The 17,585-nt window shown below is 44.1% G+C and overlaps 1 protein-coding gene across 5 annotated transcripts in view; it reads left to right on the top strand.

Moving 5' to 3' along the window:
• JAML (junction adhesion molecule like) overlaps positions 1-17,585 on the top strand; it is a 34,737-nt gene that overhangs the window by 11,372 nt on the left and 5,780 nt on the right. For 2 of the 5 annotated variants that reach the window (XM_033205894.1, XM_033205896.1), the window contains exons 2-7: positions 2,019-2,081; positions 4,660-4,814; positions 6,510-6,735; positions 11,101-11,210; positions 13,435-13,672; positions 16,842-16,980. In XM_033205894.1, coding sequence (XP_033061785.1) covers positions 2,039-2,081; positions 4,660-4,814; positions 6,510-6,735; positions 11,101-11,210; positions 13,435-13,672; positions 16,842-16,980 — 911 coding nt within the window. In that variant the 5' untranslated portion in view covers positions 2,019-2,038. The other 3 variants (XM_033205895.1, XM_033205893.1, XM_033205897.1) reach the window with 3 other exon arrangements.

Below are 17,585 nucleotides of genomic sequence, written 5' to 3'. Positions count from 1 at the left end.
TGTAACATGGTACCAGGACACACGTATAAACAAGGCACGTATGGTGCTACCTTTTAGAGTCTGCAGACTTGAGTTGGTGGCAGACACATAAATTAGTCATTACTCCTCCTTGCAGTTGGTGAGCTGCTGGGGGAATGTCCCACTGCTAAGTGCTATTTTCTGGGCAGAGGAGGGAGCACAACCAACTCCCTGGGGAAGGCAACAGATGTCCCAGATGTGATGAACTAACGTTAGGACATACCATAAAGGAAGCCCCTTATGACCCTCATCCATGTATGTATGGGGCAAGGTGGGTGGCATGGAGCAGGAATGGGGTTTTGGTTATGTTGAGAGAGGTCTGTGTTTTCATTAGAGCTTCTTTTGTTTAGGGGAATCTATGTGACTCCTGGTATATCTCACTCAGTGTAATTATTATCCACATTGTTACAACAAGGTTCAAAAATGGAAACTTAAGTTTCCAGTTCATTCTGATTCATCATTTGCCATTCTTAGTAAGGCAGAAGCTCAGAACCTGAAATCTCCCCTAAAACTACAAACTCTGTTTCTGACTCTTATCTATATAAAGAATCTTCCATGGTAATGCTTCCCATTTTCAAAGCACTGTTATCTACATTATCCTATTAGATCCTTTCCTTTTCAATCCCTTTTAATGGCAAGGAAACAGGTTCAGCAAGATCAGCTGACCTCTCTGTGTAAGTGGGACCTAAGGTAGGAACTTCCTTGAATAGCTTAACTCTGATTTTCCAGGTAGAGGATTTTGTTGATTGGAAAATACGATTAAGGAAGGTCTTAAGTAATCAATTTTTATTAATTAAAACGGCTACCATATGTGCCAGATGTCCCAGCAGAGCTGGGCGGGGTACCTTGTTGTTATTGCAAAAAACACATTGTTCCTCTTAGCAGATCCTGAGGTGGAATCTCGCCAGTGGCCGGGTGGCCGGGGGTAAAGACCTCGGCTGAGACCAGGTGCAGTAGTAGGTGGGAACCCAAGACTGGTTGCACTGTAACTCCTGAGAGTCAGGGTTCTTCTGTTTAGCTAAGAAAATTTGGGGGTAGTTTGTAGAACGGTGAATCCCTTTCCAGGGACTGGTGAATGCAATGAAATGAATACTACAGAGATAACATGCATATCAAACACATACTTTTGTCCAATGCACAGCCCAATTCTCATTCTAGCCACACTGCCCTGCCTTTAAAAAGTTAAAAAAAAAAAAAAAAGATAAAAAGTTCACCGTGGGCCAGGCGCAGTGGCCCATGCCTATAATCCCAACACTTTGGGAGGCTGAGGTGGAGGATCACTTAAGCCCAGGAGTTTGAGAGCAGCTTGGGCAACACAGAGAGACCTCTCTACTACTAACAAAAAAAACCCAAAAAACTAAAAAACAAAAATTAGCAAGCGTGGTGTAACATGCCTGTAGTCCCAGCTACTCGGGAGGCTGAGATAAGAAGGTTGCTTGAGCCCTAGAGATCACGTCACTGCACTCCAGCCTGGGCAACAGAGTGAGACTCTGTTCCTGCCCCCCACCTCTTCCTCCCAAAAAAGCAGTAATTCTAATTTAGGTGGAGAGATGGGGGAAAATTTCAGACTGGATATCCTGTAATTTTTTGTTTGTGTGAAACACACAGGTAGTGGAAGGTCTAGGGTTGTCATCTCAAGGGCATCCTGCAATCGTTTGCTTTTTTTTTCCTCTATAAAAGCAACTTTCATCTAATCTTGCCTTACGGCCAATCTAAAGCAGCCCCCAAGTGACTCTTCAAACACTACTCTGTTTTGTTGCATCATAGCACTTATTGACATCTGGTATTTTCTTATTCATTCGTTCATTTGCTTCTTTTTTCTCCACCTCCCGCTACATGCAAACTGCAAATGAGCTGGGATCTCGTCTTGTTTTTCTTGTTCAATGCTGCATACCAGTGTCTCAAACAGAGGCTGCTCCATATAGTCCTTCACTATTGGTTTTTTAAGTTAATGAACTTCTCTTGACATGATTTTCTGATTTTTGTTCTTTTACCTTAAGGTTTGAAAGTTGAGAGCAGCATGTTTTGCCTACTGAAACTCATCCTGCTGCCAGTGTTACTGGGTAAGTAGAAGCTAAGGAACTGTGTGGGGTATTTGATTTCTCCTAAGTTCTGTGCATTATTAAAAGCCAATTTTATATATTTTCAGTTCCCCTGGGTTTCTTGAAGGTGGAAATCCTAATGTGGAACTTCACAGTTTTGTTGAAGCAGCTGTTTTTGAAGCCAGCTAGCTTATGGTTTCTTGGGAAGCTGAATCTTCCTGTTTCCATTAGAAACAGAATGGCTTTGGGTCCTAAAGGGTGTTCTGGGACCCTCTTACGTGACAAAAAGAAAGTTTCTCTGTGGCATTCCTGCACTTTAAATTGTTTTCTTTAAAACCACAGTTCGCCTTGAATCAGGAACTGAAATTACCAAAGAGAGACCCAGAGCTGTTTTCATGCTACAGCCATGCTAGTGTTCTTGTGGTTCCTCAAATTCACTGAGCTCTTTCCCAATTTGTGGTGGTTTCCTTTGCCTGGAACCTTCCTCCTAACACTTCACCCTAGCAAGCCCGCCCAAGGCTTCCTTACCCTTCAGGTTTCCCCTTATGCTCCACTTACTTCTGAGGAGCCTGACCTGGCCATCTCCTCGGACCAGATTAGTCTCCTCTTTACGCCTCCACCTAAGTGCTGGGCTTCTTGTTGCTCATCTCCACTGGTTTCCAGGTTTTCATCCTTTCCCCCATGCTTTTTTCTTTATCCCATGGGTGTAGTTCTGGAAGGAGGAGAAATTAATCAGGTGCTTTGCTCTCATAGCCTTTTCTTTTTCTCTTTATCATCATTTTTTGAACTTTGGACAGTGATTTAAACCCTGACTCAGCAAAGTATATAACAGGGTTGCCTTTGTTCCTATTCTAGGCAATACAGAGTGTGTACAAACATGCACAAATGCACGCACAACAAAATGGTGTTCATTAGAGAATTTTTCTTTTCTTTTCTTTTTTTTTTTTTTGAGACAGAGTCTCACTCTGTCACCCAGGCTGGAGTGCAGTGGCTGGATCTCAGCTCACTGCAAGCTCCGCCTCCGGGGTTTAGGCCATTCTCCTACCTCAGCCCTCCAAGTAGCTGGGACTACAGGCGCCGCCACCTCGCCCGGCTAGTTTTTGTATTTTTTAGTAGAGACGGGGTTTCACCGTGTTAGCCAGGATGGTCTCGATCTCCTGACCTCGTGATCCACCCGTCTTGGCCTCCCAAAGTGCTGGGATTATAGGCTTGAGCCATCGCCCCCGGCCCATTAGAGAATTTTTCTCAAAGAAGCAGGGTTATAATGATCTCAGAAGGCATATAGACATTTTCCCAGAGATCTGTGGAGCAGCCTGCAGGTTTTTGCCCTCCAATCCAGAAAGCCACTAGTCCAACCCCTGTGTGTGGTGACTTGGTGGCACTGGGGGTTTTGTAGTTTTTGTGGAGAGGTTTTCTTTTCTTGCAGAAAATCTCATCTTCTTCAGCTGTTTCTCTACTAAGATTGCCCTTCAAACATCAGTTTCTCTTTGCTTTGGTTGCTGTTGTTGCTTCCTAGCAGTTCTTCATTTAATTCTACGCACGGTGTTCTTAGTATTAAATTCGCTTATTACACTTTCAACCACACGTGGAGTTGCTCAATTCTTCCTTACAGGAAAATTCCAAATATTTGTTGGAGATAATTTTGATTTCTTTCAAAATAATTCCCTCTGAAGGGTTTAGAGTTGATGTTTTCTTTTGTGTCCTCCCTGCTGTGTGAGCCTGCTGTTGGGCAGGAAGTTAACTCTCTTCTCTCAGGGAAACAGCTTGCATGAAAAGACTGGCACATTTTCTGTTCATTTCCGTCACTTGGCTCTTCTCTGATATGAACTGGGCAGCATCTAAATGTATCTTTTTTGATTTTGTTGTCTCTTTGCATAGAGCATATCATGTGAAAACAGAAATATCCATGTAGTGTTTTTTTCTTGTAGTGACCTCTTGAAATTGCTAGAGCAACATAGAGATAATGGACAGGGGTCCCTGTGTGAAGCACCTAGAGGCTGGAAAGCTGATGACAAAGCTGGAGGGGTGAGGCAGGGAGAGGACAAACACAGTGGAAATGCAGGAGGAAAGCTATGTTCTGTGGTGGCCTAATTATAAGGACCTGCCCTACAGCCAGAATCAGCCAGCAAATGCAGAAATAAGCTTTTGTAAAGGAACTAAAAGACGAAGAGGAAGTAGACAAAAGGATCTTTTTTCAGAGAGGGGACCAGTGGGAGACTTAAGAGCAAGGAACATCCCATTTCCTGGTAAGTGGAGGTGGGTGTCTAAATTGATGATCAGAAAGGAGAGACTTCCAGGGTTTCCCTTATTTCTTTAGAAAGGTTGGGAGGAAGAATTCCAGAAAAGCGTAAGGGACTAGATAGGAGGAGGGAGCCAGACAGCATTTATTGTAGTATGAAGACTGCAGAACCCTTCTGATGAGCCATATAGGTAACTAGAGGACAGGGATGCCATGCTGCCTTTGAACACGCCTCTGAGGACTTTGTCTATGTTGGATCATCCAGGGAGAGGGGTGTTTAGTACTCCATGATTGAAATTGATTTTTGTTGTTGAGAGTATTTGTCTAAATGATGTGTCCTCTTGCCTTTGACTTCCATAGATTATTCTTTGGGCCTGAATGACTTGAATGTTTCCCCCACTGAGCTAACAGTCCATGTGGGTGATTCAGCTCTGATGGGATGTGTTTTCCAGAGCACAGAAGACAAATGCATATTCAAGATAGACTGGATTCTCTCATCAGGAGAGCATGCCAAGGTAACGCGGGGGAAACATCATTATGTAATAGAAGCCCCTGACTGCTGGTGTCAGGACAGAGTGGTGTGAGAGTCAGGCATCAGGTGCCACCAGGAGGTGTTACAAGAGCCGGGGCTTTGGAGATGATCAGAACTGGGCCTCGCACTAGCTCAGGAACTTGGCTATGTTATCAGCTAGGTAAGTAAGTTACTCAACCTTGTTGATCTTAGCTTCCTGAGCTGTGAAGAGGAAGGCAATTACAATAATGGTAATGCTTATCTTTCAAGCAGTTAAGGGGCTAATGGGAGACACACACATGAAATGAGAGGTTCCTTGTTCTTGCACATGAAATTCTTTTAGTTTCCTTCCTTTATCTCTACCCTTTGTTAAGTAGCAGAAGCGGGTGAGAGGGGTAAATTCCAAGGTTCTAGAAAGGAGGGCTCTGAACTAGGCATAAGAACTATACCACAGTGATCTTTTTTGTGGTGGGGAGGAGAACAGATTCTTTCAGAGTTTTTCACTGCTCCATTTATGTGCTGGGGAATCATCCTTTTCTCTTTTGTGGCTGCTGAAAGTGTTGGGATGAGCAGATGCAGCATGGCTGGGTGAGGGTCTTTCATGGAGCTCTTTGGAGTGAGGAACAGTGTATTAAGCCTCATCAGAGAGTCTGTATAGATACTCGTACATCAGGATCATTTGTGAAAAACATCCCAAGTAGTTTGTTACTAACAAGAAACTCCCAATGTTTGCAAATAAAATATTGTTTTTGTAGCTCAGAGCACACTCCCTGTTGTCCCTATAACGCTACTCTCACTCAAATTTTTATTGGCCTTTATTTTTACAAGAGGGATAGGTCCATGGTGTAAGTAGAGTAAGAATTTCTGCTGGGTGTGGTAACTCACGCCTGTAATCCCAGCACTTTGGGAGGCTGAGGCGGGGGGATCACTTGAGCTCAAGAGTTTGAGACCAGCCTGGGCAACATGGCAAAACCCCATCTCTACAAAAAAAACAAACATAAAATTAACTGGCTGCAGTGGCATGTACCTGTAGTCCCAGCTACTTGGGAGACTGAGGTGGGAGGATCACCTGAGCCTAGGAGGTGAAGGCTGCAGTGAGCTGTGATTGTGCACTGCACTCCAGCCTGGGTGACGGAGGAAAACAATACAAAACCAAAACCAAAAACAAAAGAATTCCCCAGGGCCCAGCCTGGAACCATTGCCTGTGGATGACTCCTTTTGTGTTATGATACTGCTGCCGGGAGGAGGGTAGAGATGAGAGAAGTGGCAGCCAGCCGGCCATGCCTGGAATTCTCACGCCAACACCAGCCACAGCACTAGTGAAAATAGATCATGCATCTGAATGCCATCTAATCTGGGGCCGTGGTAGAAACTAGGGTGAAAATGAGAGATGGTTTTCAAAAGTTGTAAGTTTAAAACCGTAGAGTGATCTTCAGAGTGGGTGCTATATTTTACCTTAAACTGTAAGAAATAAAATGTGGACCACATTTCTCTATTTGTCCTTGTAGAAAGTGAGCCGCAGAGCTTGTGCAAGTCGGACTGTTGCCTGGCACATTATTTTTATTAACTGGGTACCAAATGCTTTTGGATCATGATCATGATGATAGCTCTGCTACCCCCACATAACAGAGTCTCTGGGATCCAGGATCCTCGGTCTGGCACCTCTTTTGATTTTCTCCAACACTGTTTTGCCCTTCAGGATGAATATGTGCTATACTATTACTCCAATCTCAGTGTGCCTATAGGGCGCTTCCAGAACCGCGTACAGTTGATGGGGGACATCTTATACAATGATGGTTCTCTCCTGCTCCAAGATGTGCAAGAGGCTGACCAGGGAACCTATACCTGTGAAATCCGCGTCAAAGGGGAAAGCCAGGTGTTCAAGAAGGTGGTGGTACTGCATGTGCTACCAGAGGAGCCTAAAGGTACGCAAATGCTTACTTAAAGAGGGGCCAAGGGGCAAGAGATTTCATGTGCAAGAGGCAAGGAAACTGATTACCTTGAGCAAATGCCAGCCTTTGGGCTAAGTACTTACCACAGAGTGAATCTTCAAAAAATGATCATAATAAAAATATAGTTATTTTATTAAATAAAATATTGATAATTATTGTATTATTACTTTAAACACATTTCCTCCTCCCAAAAGCCCTGTGAAGGATGTTTTGTTCACATATGTGTCCAAATATGTTTTGGACACATATTTATTAAATGGCATAACTGGTACTTGATCCCTGGCACCTCTGACAACAGAGTCCATGTTCTTTTTTACTATGCCCTAATACCTTTCATCAGTTATCCACATTGATGCTACATCTGTATTTTATAGGTACCCTATGTTAGGTGTTCTGGGGGATAGAAAAGAAATGAGCAGGCCAGGCTCAGTGGCTCATGCCTGTAATCCTAGCATTTTGGGAGACTGAGGCAGAAGGATTTCTTGAGCCCGGGGGTTCAAGGCTGCAGTGAGCTATGATGGTACCTCTGCATTCTAGCCTGGGTGATAGAGCAAGACTCTATCTAAAAAAAGAAAAAAAAAAAAAAAGGATGGGTGTGATGGCTCACACCTGTAATCCTAACACTTTGGGAGCCTGAGGTGGGAGGATCACTTGAGGCCAGTTTGAGACTAGCTTGGGCAACACGGCGAGACCCTATGTCTAAAAAAAAAAAAAAAAAAAAAAAAAAAAAAAAAAAAATGCTGGGCGTGATGGCACATGACTGTGGTGGTTTCATGTACTAGGGAGACTGCGGTGAGAGGATCACTTGGAGCCCAGGAGGTGGAGGCTGCAGTGAGCTGTGATTGCACCACTGCAATCCAGCCTGGGTAACAGAGCTGAGACCCTGACTCTTAAAAAAGAAAAAAAAAGAAGAAAGGAACAGATCTTTCTAACTCTTTGCACTTTATTTTTCCATTTATAAGTGGAGGGAGTGGTAGATGGGTGGTTTTAAAATTTGTGCTCTGTAAAACCTTAAGTTCCAAGGAACATGAAGGGTAAAAGTGGGGCAGGGGGTTGGTAGCAGACATATCTGCTCAGATAGGACCCCAGGCTCCCACCTGCATTGCAACCAAAGTCCTTTTCCTTTTTCCTGTTGTATTCATTGAGCTACCAGGTAAGATTTGGTTTGAATAAGGATTCTGCTGCTTTCAAGCAGTTTGAAAGGGAGAGTATAAGCTACGGTGGCCCGAGTCATTTAGAAAGTTTTTTTTTTTTTTGCCTCTTTGGATATTAGTTGAAAGGAACGCAGCTGAGACTGTAACCAAAGGAGGCATTATGCTTCCAGAAAAATCTCAAAAATATTGCAAGCAACTGTAGAAGCTGTTGTATTGGGCTCCAAAGGAAAGGGTGGAGAGATTCAACCAGTTAGCCTGAAAGCTGGAGATAAAATTCTTTCCCCGGGATCTAGAATATGGAGGCACCAAAGTAGTTCTGGATGACAGGGATCATTCCTTATTTAGAGATGGTGGATTCTTGGAAAGTATATATATTGAAATAAATCACTGTTGAAAAAGTCTCATGTGAAGCCACTCATTCCACTGGAGTTCTGAAATCTTTCATCGTGTAAATAATTTCCATGTCTCTCTTTTATAATAAACTAATGATATCCAAACTAATGTCAGCCAGTGTCTCTAAAATTTAGTTTTGCTTATTGATATAAACACTTACAAAAAAATACATAAATGAAAGTAAAAGTTTGCAAGCTGCAGAACTAGATGCATTCTTTAAGATTGTGAAATAGAAGGAACGGTCTGTGACCCCAGGAAACTTTGCAATGTAGTTAGGGAACTAGAATCTGGGGCCATTTCCCACCTGTAGCTAGCTTAGGTCCTTGGCCTCCCAGCTTTATTCATGAGCTCCTCCAGTGCACCCTTCCTTCCTCTCTTACGACACTCATCACACCCATTCCCTTGTGTCTTCCCTGCTTGCCTGGGCACAGCCCCTGGTACAGAGTAAGCAATTAATAAGCATTTGTGGAATGAATGAAGTTATTGAGTTAGCATCCCTTGCTTGAATCCAATTTCTAAAAAATGGAGTTGTAGGAGGTGGCCTCTGGCCCCTCTCCTAATTATCCTTATTGTCATTTTCCTCTTAATTCCAAAGCTCTGGTTCTCCCGGAAGAAGAAGCAAATCAGATGCCTGTGCCCAAGGATTCTCTCTTCTTTTTTTTTTTTTTTTTGAGGTAGGGTCTTGCTCTGTCACCCAGGCTCTGGAGTTGCAGTGGTACAATCACGGCTCACTATAGCCTTGAACTCCTGGGTTCAAGTGATCCTTCTGCCTCAGTCTCCCTAGTAGCTAGGTCCATAGATATGCATCAACATGCCTGACTTTGTTTGTTTGTTTAAGTAGAGACGGGGTCTCCCTACCTTGCCCAGGCTGGTCTCAAATCCCTGGGCTCAAGTGATCCTCCTGCCTCAGCCTCCCCAAATTGCTGGTATTACAAGGAGTCCATTTCAAGAGCTCAGGAATCCATGGAACAGGCTAGGGCAATGTTAGAGGTAGTCAGATATTTCCCCAGTGGCTAGTGGAGCAAACTGTATTTTTTTTTTTTTTTTAATTCCAGCTAGAATGGGAATAGATCCAACCCCTAACAATTTTGCCTAGTGGAAAGTGCTCCAACTTGCTTTATGTAAGTTGCCTCCACCAATGTGGCAACTCCATTTTTTGCAGTCATCTATAATTTTCTCTACAAAGTTTACCCTTCAGTTGACAGTCTATGATTCTACCACTTCAATTCTTTTTTTCATAGTTCTTAATTTAAATACTATAGATGAAAATAATAATTAGATTAATGTCCTCTACTTTTGCTCTAGAATCAGCCATCATTCTACTTATCTGGGGTGCCACAGTAGAGTGAGTGAGAAAACCTGGGCTTTGCCTTCACTCAGGTCTGAGCTTAAATGTTGGCTTTACCTTTTACTGGCCATGTGGCATTGGGCTCCTTTACTCTCCTTCTCTGTAAAATGGGAGAGTAGTCATACAAACCTCAAAATATTGTAATGACTAACTGATCTACCGTGTACAGGGTGTCTAGCACATGGCTGGTGCATTGAAATGACTCAGAATGTTCAGTTGTTATTATTGCATTTTAAAAATAGAGTTTAATTCTTAATGTGCTGATAGATTTAAAGGGAGTTTGCTTCCTTGCTGGTATTCTTTGGAGTAAATTTTTTATCGCTTTCAAAATAATTCCTTCCATAGATTTTAGAGTTCATAATATTTTCTTTTGCTTTCCTCCTATTGTGCATTTCTCCTGCTGGGCAGGAAGTTACTCTTCTCCCAGGGAAACAGTTTGGATAAAAGGGTGGCTTATGCACCCTGTTCCCTCGTGATCTTTGCTTAACACTCTTTTGAAGGAATTCTGTGCACTTAAGACCTAGACTTGTGTCTTCCTTATACACCACCCTGCCTTTCATTGCTTAATCAACTTTGTGGTTGATTTGCATAGAGCATTACTGAAAAATCAGAAATATCTTTCCACTTCTTTTCTTTTTCACGGGCCACTTAAAATGACTTATGTAATAAACATATGGTGGGTCAGCTGCTTGTACATACAATAGGCAGAAGGAAGAGCCTAGGAGTTGGAAAGCCAGAAGCAGGGGAAGAGGGGAGGGTGGGGGCAGGAGAGAGCAGGATTAAAACAGAAAGAAAAGTCAAGGAGAAAGCTGTCTTTTGTCTTGGCCTAATTAGCAAGAAGTCCTGTGACTTGTACCAAGGCCAGAACTAGGTCCTAGAATAAAAGAAAAAGAATAAAAGAAGTTGAAGAAAGTTACCCATGGTTCATTTTTTAGTTGGGAGAGTCAGTGGGTTAAATATAAGAATGAGAGTTCTATAACTTTCCACTTCCTGTTTATGCTAAGCAGATGTTGGTATCTAAGACGATGAACATAAAGTAGGGGCTTTGAGATTTTCCATACTTCCTTTAGTACAAACTTGATGTGAAATTAGAGTTCATGGGAGGAATTCTGAAAAAGGGGAAAGAGAAAGGAATCAAAGAGGACCAGAAAGTGTTTATGGCGGTATGGAGACAGCAGAAACTCTCGGGTTTGGTACATGTGGGCAGCTAGAGGGTATTCTCATCTTGGGGATGCTGCTGTGCTGGTCTGAGGGAGGAGGCTCTGAGTACTTTGCCCACATGGAATCCTCTGGATCACCTACAGAGGGAATATATATAGTGTTTGGTGGTGACAGTGATTTTTGCTGCTGAGGGTCTTTGGCTAACCATGATCTCTTCTAGAAAGTCTTTGACTTCTATAGATTATAACTTGAGTCTGACTTGATTTACTGTTTTATCCTCAGAGCTCATGGTCCACGTGGGTGAAATGATTCGGATGGGATGTGTTTTCCAGAGCACAGAAGTGAAACACGTGACCAAGGTAGAATGGATATTTTCAGGACGGCGCGCAAAGGTAACAAGGAGGAAACATCACTGTGTTAGAGAAGGCTCTGGCTGATGGTGTCAGGACAGAGGTAGAATCAGGCACATGAGGAGGTGTTGCAAGAGCCTGGGCTTTGGGGCTTATCAGAACTGGATCTTCTCCTAGCAATTTCAGCTTTCTGGTGGGAAAGATAACTCTAATGCAGAAGAAGAAGAACAAGAAGATGATGATGATGCTTAACTTTTAGATGCCAATGTGAAATTGTACATGTAAAGCATTTTGTACATGACTTGGCCCCTACATTTTAGTTTCCTTCTTTCTCCCTTTTCCTTTGTGTAGAGTCCGTGGGAGAATGAGGGAGATGATTTTTGTGGCCCAGCCAGGAAAGCAATGGGCTAGGCATAAAAATGATTACACTTTTATTCTTACTAGGGTTAGTTCTGTGACTTTTCATCTGTGCTCCATTGTCCCATTTATGTGATGGAAGGAGTTTTCATGGGTACTTCACATGCTGGGATTGATCAATCCTGGGGGCCAGGGTGAGGGGTATTTCTTGGGAGATCTATAAAGCAGTAAACAGCAAGTTCATTCATTAGACCAGTAGATCTCAACATGATGTGGTCGTATATTTATGGGTCGACATGTATTATGGGGATATCCCAAGTAACTTGTTATTAATAAAAGTTAAGGTGCAAAATTTATTAAAGATTAACTTTTATAAATTAAAACATATTCCAGGTCATCTCTCTAACAAAGTCATTTGCACTTGATTCCTCTATACTATCTGAGTGGGTCACAGTGGGTGACATCATGATGGAGTAAGGGGAATTACATCCGGTCCCAGGTTCACCCCTGAGAGCTTGCCATGCATTTAAATGTCATCCATTGAGTGATTCACAGGAGAAAATAGGATGAGAGTTGACATTTTGAGGTTCTGAATTTGAATCACGAGAGACAAATGTTAGGGGCCAGGTCACTTCATTCACGTTTGTGTCTACATACCCATGAACTTTTCTTAAAAGCTTTAAAAAAGCAATCTACATGCCTTTTCTTTAAATGCCAATATTCATTTAACAAGTTGTTTTTAAAGCATCTGCTATATGAAGAATACTCAAAACCCCTGACCTGATGGGAAACTTACAACTAAGATGAGGGAGATACACATAAAATAATAAAGAAGTGTATAATACATCAGGCAATAGTAAGAGCCTATGGGGAACAATAAAGCTGGACTTTGTGGTTTTTGTTATGTGGGTGCTTGGGGAGGCCATACTGAGATGACATTTGAGGAGAGGTGTGAAGGAAGTCGGGGAGTGAATCCTGCATGTGTGTAGGGGGAAGAATGTTCTTGCAGTCATAGACAGTAGCAAGTGCAAAGGCCCTGCAGTCAGTATGCAAAGAGCAGCCAAGAGGTCCATGTGGCTGGAGTGCAGTGACCTAAGTAGGTGAGGGAAGAGCAAGTAGAAGTTGAAGTCAGAGGAAAAGGGAGATGGGCTGGGTCATGCAGGGCCTTGCATTTTGGTATAAATGGGAGTAGGGGCAATGAAGGGTTTTGAGCACAGGAGTAACATGATTTAACTTACATTTTTAAAGGCTCATCTGCTGAAAATAGATTGTCATAGTGAATAAGCAGGGAGACAAGTAAGAAAGCTGTTGCAGGAACCCAGGTGAGAGATGAGCTGGACCAGAATGGTATCAGTGGAGGAGGTGAGGACTGGCTGGATTGGGGATATATTTTGAAGGTTGAGGTGATAGGATTTGCTGAGGGATTTGATGTGATTTTTTCCAGAAAGAAATTAAGGATGACTCCAAGATTTTTAGCCTGAGTATCTGGCATTGCCATGTACCAAAATGGGATGGACTGGAAAGAACTGGTTTGGGGGAAAGATGAAGAGTTCCGTTTTAGACATGTTTCAGGTTCCTATTGGAAATCCAACTAGAAATGTCATCAAGAATAAAAGTATACTTTTGCTTTTTTTATTGGAAAGGTACACAAAATGAAAGTCCTCCTTTTCTCATCCTTCTGTTCAGATGGAACAACTGTTCATGGGTTGGTGATGTCCTTCACAAGCACACACACATGCACATGTGTATGTGTACATGACTTTGTGTTATTTAAAGCTTTCTGAAAATACCCTTACTGCCTTCACCTAGCAGGGCCTTGGGAGTCCTGAGATCTTCCCTCCTCCATTTTCTCCGCTCCCCGCTCCACTCCAGTCCTCACAATCTCATACTTTTTGCCTTCCCCTTCTAGGAGGAGATTGTGTTTCGTTACTACCACAAACTCAATATGTCCGTGGGGTACTCCCAGAGCTGGGGCCACTTCCAGAATCGTGTGAACCTGGTGGGGGACATTTTCCGCAATGACGGTTCCATCATGCTTCAAGGAGTGAGGGAGTCAGACGGAGGAAACTACACCTGCAGTATCCACCTAGGGAACCTGGTGTTCAAGAAAACTATTGTGCTGCATGTCAGCCCAGAAGAGCCTCGAGGTATCTAACATTTGGCTGGGGGGCACTGAGGGACCTCCTGGCTGGTGCATGGGGCCAGGACTAGAGTGAGGCTGGAGAGGTTCGTAGGATGCAAAATTGAAGAAGGCATCCCTCTCAGGTGCTGACTCTGGCCTTGCACAACCCTGAGAATGATGCCTCCTCAGAGGTGGCTCCTCAGGTGCCTGACTTGCCTCACCCTAGTTCTGGCCCCGCTGCTAGGCCAAGGACAGGGGAGCTAATTTAGTGAATACCAATCCTCTGCCAGACCCCACTCATTGCCAGGGTCGTCTATTGATGTAAAGATACAGAAGCTCAGGGAAGGATCTGCGTTGATGTCCAAAGTCAGCATACTTGGTTTCAAGGGAGGTGCTGTATGCGCTAGAGTGGAGCGGGAAGTGATCCTAAGCTAGTGGGAGACAGCCAGGAACAGAGAGGAACATGCAGGCACCAGAGCCAAAAATGGAGGGGTTTTCTGATCAGAGGTTCTCGATTCTGGCAAACAGTGTGCATCAAGGCCAGTGGTGTGTAGGAGAGGAAAGACTCGATTGTGTTGACAGAGAGAGGTTGATAAGTGAGGGGTTGAAGTTAAATCATAACCCAGTTAGCAATCAGGATGTGGCCTGTGGACTTTGCCCCTTGCGAGGGCCTTCAGGAGTTGGTTGTGGTTGACTGGGGGCGGGGAAGATGGGGTGAGGATGGAACATACCTCATACCTCAGGCCAGAGGTTTAAGTCTGTGGAGGCACCTTGTCTCCAGCTGGAGAGGGGAGCAGGGCAGATGGGTTTCTTAAAGAACCATCATCTCTCTGTGTGCTTCCTTCTCAGAAGTCCAATTCACAGAGAAAATCGAGCTATTATGGGGGCTCATGCAGCTTCTTTACCCACAAACATATCTATGTCTCCCCATCCTTATCTCTGCCCTGCCATCCTGAGGCAGAGGAGGGTCCCTTCTGCCCTGGGCTTATCTGGCCCCCTGTGCCCAGGTGGCATCCTTCTCAGGAGCCTCACAACATGGCTCTTTGAGCTCTTACTTTCTGTTGGCTTCTACCATTCAAATTTGCTCAGTTCTACCACTTACCTACTCCAACTCCCTTCTATGTCTTTTTTTCTTCAGCTCCATTCTATGTCTTTCTTTTTCTTAAGATTGCTTTCCTGGGCCGGGCGTGGTGGCTCAAGCCTGTAATCCCAGCACTTTGGGAGGCCGAGACGGGCGGATCACGAGGTCAGGAGATTGAGACTATCCTGGCTAACATGGTGAAACCCCGTCTCTACTAAAAAATACAAAAAAAAACTAGCCGGGCGAGGTGGCAGGCGCCTGTAGTCCCAGCTACTCAGGAGGCTGAGGCAGGAGAATGGCGTGAACCCGGGAGGCGGAGCTTGCAATGAGCTGAGATCCGGCCACTGCACTCCAGCCCCGGCGACAGAGCGAGACTCCGTCTCAAAAAAAAAATAAATAAATAAATAAAAAAAGATTGCTTTCCTGAGATACAATTCACATACCATACAATTTGCCCATTTAGAGTGTTCAGCTCAATGGTTTTAGTACATTCAGAGTTGTACAGCCACCACCACAATCATGTATTTCTTTCTCAACATAGCCAAATAGCTTGCTAAAGGTCTGTGTTTGGAATACTACTGTCTCATTTCCCATTAACTCTTCAGTGCACTGCATTCTGGCTTATTCTACCTCTACTCCAGCTTAGCCCACCAACGGCACTGCAACTATCCATCCTCAGCCTTCTCTCCCTCAGTAGCGTTGGACACTATATTTTGTATGCACTCTATGTTGGACCCAATTTCACACAGACTCATGGATATACATAGTAAACTCTACACAAGTTTTCCACAAATCCTTCATATGTGACATGTCTAACCTACCCCTGCACACCCCTCCTCAGCCCATCTCCCCAACCTCAGTTGTCTAGATGCCTGGGGATGTGCTTGATTCTTTCCCTTTCCTAGACCCCAATCTAACAGGTCAGGTCAACAAGTCCTTGACTCCTACTACAGACTCTTGAAGTTGCCTTCCTTCCAGTCTGTCACTGCCACCTTAGTTCTGGCTGTCTTCATCTCTCTCTTGAACTATAGGCCTCTAACCAGTCTCTGCTTTCTCTCTCAGCCACTGCTCCTCATTCTTCACACGGCTCTTGGTGCCATCTTTCTAAATCACATTAAGAACTTTTTCTTCCACTGCTAATAATCTTTCAATGGTTTTTTCATTGCCTGCAGAAAAATGCCAGATTCTTGGTTGAGATAGTTAAGGTCCTTCTTGAGTTGGACCCTGTCATCTCTCCAGCCAAATTCTCCAGCACACTCACAGATGCCACTTTTGTGCCAGACCCATTGAACTCTTTCTAGTTTCTAAAATCACCATCCTGTCAGGCCTTCAGATCCCATGCAGAACATCCCCTCTGTCCTTCCCCAGATTGTCTGCCCAAGAAACTGGATGTTTCCTATAAGTCTCAGGTTAAACTTTAGAACTTTTGCTGGCAAATTCTCATTTGCTGCACATAGAATTGGGCACCCTTTTTTCTGTGTCCCTCTGTTCCCCATACAGACTTCTGTTGTAGTGCCTACAGCAGCCTGGGGTTTTCTGTTGACGTGTTTGTCTCCTTCCTTGGAAGCAGGGACCACACATCATTTGTCTCTGAATCCCCTGTACCTAGTGCTGTCTGGCCCTGAGGAGGTGCTTGCTTTATGTATTTAGAAAGAACCATGCAGATGAGTAGAAGGTACCCTATGGGCAGAAGTACCTCCAGAGGCTTTCCTTGGTATCGTCGCTGTGGGGCTGAGTCTTGCGGCATGTGTTCTTTTGAAGACAACCACTTGCCCTGGGGAAGATCAGTAGCCTCTAAGATGCCTGTTATTTCTCGGTCACTTGTTAAGCCAAATTTTAGAACAAAATTGTTGACGTGAAAGGAAATTTTACTACAGGTGAAGTGCTAGCCTCTTCTCCCACCCACCTTAATCTACATTTTAGGGTAAACAAGGGGGTTAGACTTTGGTTCTCAATCTCATGGAGAAAGTGACCCTGGTGTCCACATATGGGGTAGAGTCTGGCCTTCCCTCCACTTCCTGACCTGGCTGGTGCTACTTTGTACAGGGCTGTGGGGCTCTCGGCTCTTTGCTAAAGTTATTGAGACCCTCTCCTTGCTTTTCTCCTTTCCCAGCACTGGTGACCCCGGCAGCCCTGAGGCCTCTAGTCCTGGGTGGTAATCAGCTGGTGATCATCGTGGGAACTGTCTGCGCCACAATCTTGCTGCTCCCTGTTCTGATATTGATCGTGAAGAGAACCTGTGGGAATAAGAGGTACAGGGCTGCCCCCGCCCCTTGGGTTGGGAGGCTGGGGGTGCAAGGCTGCCTCTACCCAAAGTGGAAGAGGTGATAGGGTCCTACAGAAGGGGGTGTTTTAAAATGGAATCCACTGTGGTAACCCTGCCCACTTTGCTCACTGTGCCTGGAAAAGAATTTCGTGTTCCTACACTCTCCTCATTCACTTTGGTATTATGTAAAGACTACAAACTCCCTTAGAAATGGGGGTCTCAGTAGGGCATAATTCAGAGCATAAATCTTACACAAGAACTATCATGGTACCATTCACTGCCTAAGAGATGATTTTAAAATTATCCACACTGTACGTTCCGCATAGAAGCTAAGATCTTAAGGGTTGCCAGTGGTTTTATCTAAAAGATAAAAGACTGTCTTAAAAAAAAAAAAAAAGTGCTTTTAAAGGCCTGGATTTCATTAGTAGTTCTCCCAGGGTCTCAGAAGTGCCCAGATGCTCCAACAGGGACACTAGTGTTTCACTGGCTCTTGGCAGATACACGCCCCTCAGTTTATCCAACTATCGATGAGGGACGCAGATTGACTCTCTTGTTGAAATAGTGTCAGTGGGAAAGGGCCTCATGAATAAT

This window comes from Trachypithecus francoisi, unplaced genomic scaffold, assembly GCF_009764315.1.
Source record: "Trachypithecus francoisi isolate TF-2019V2 unplaced genomic scaffold, Tfra_2.0 Lachesis_group8, whole genome shotgun sequence".
Lineage (NCBI taxonomy): Eukaryota > Metazoa > Chordata > Mammalia > Primates > Cercopithecidae > Trachypithecus > Trachypithecus francoisi.
The sequence above is the reverse complement of the archived record's forward strand: the minus strand, read 5'-3'. Positions and strand labels throughout refer to the sequence as shown.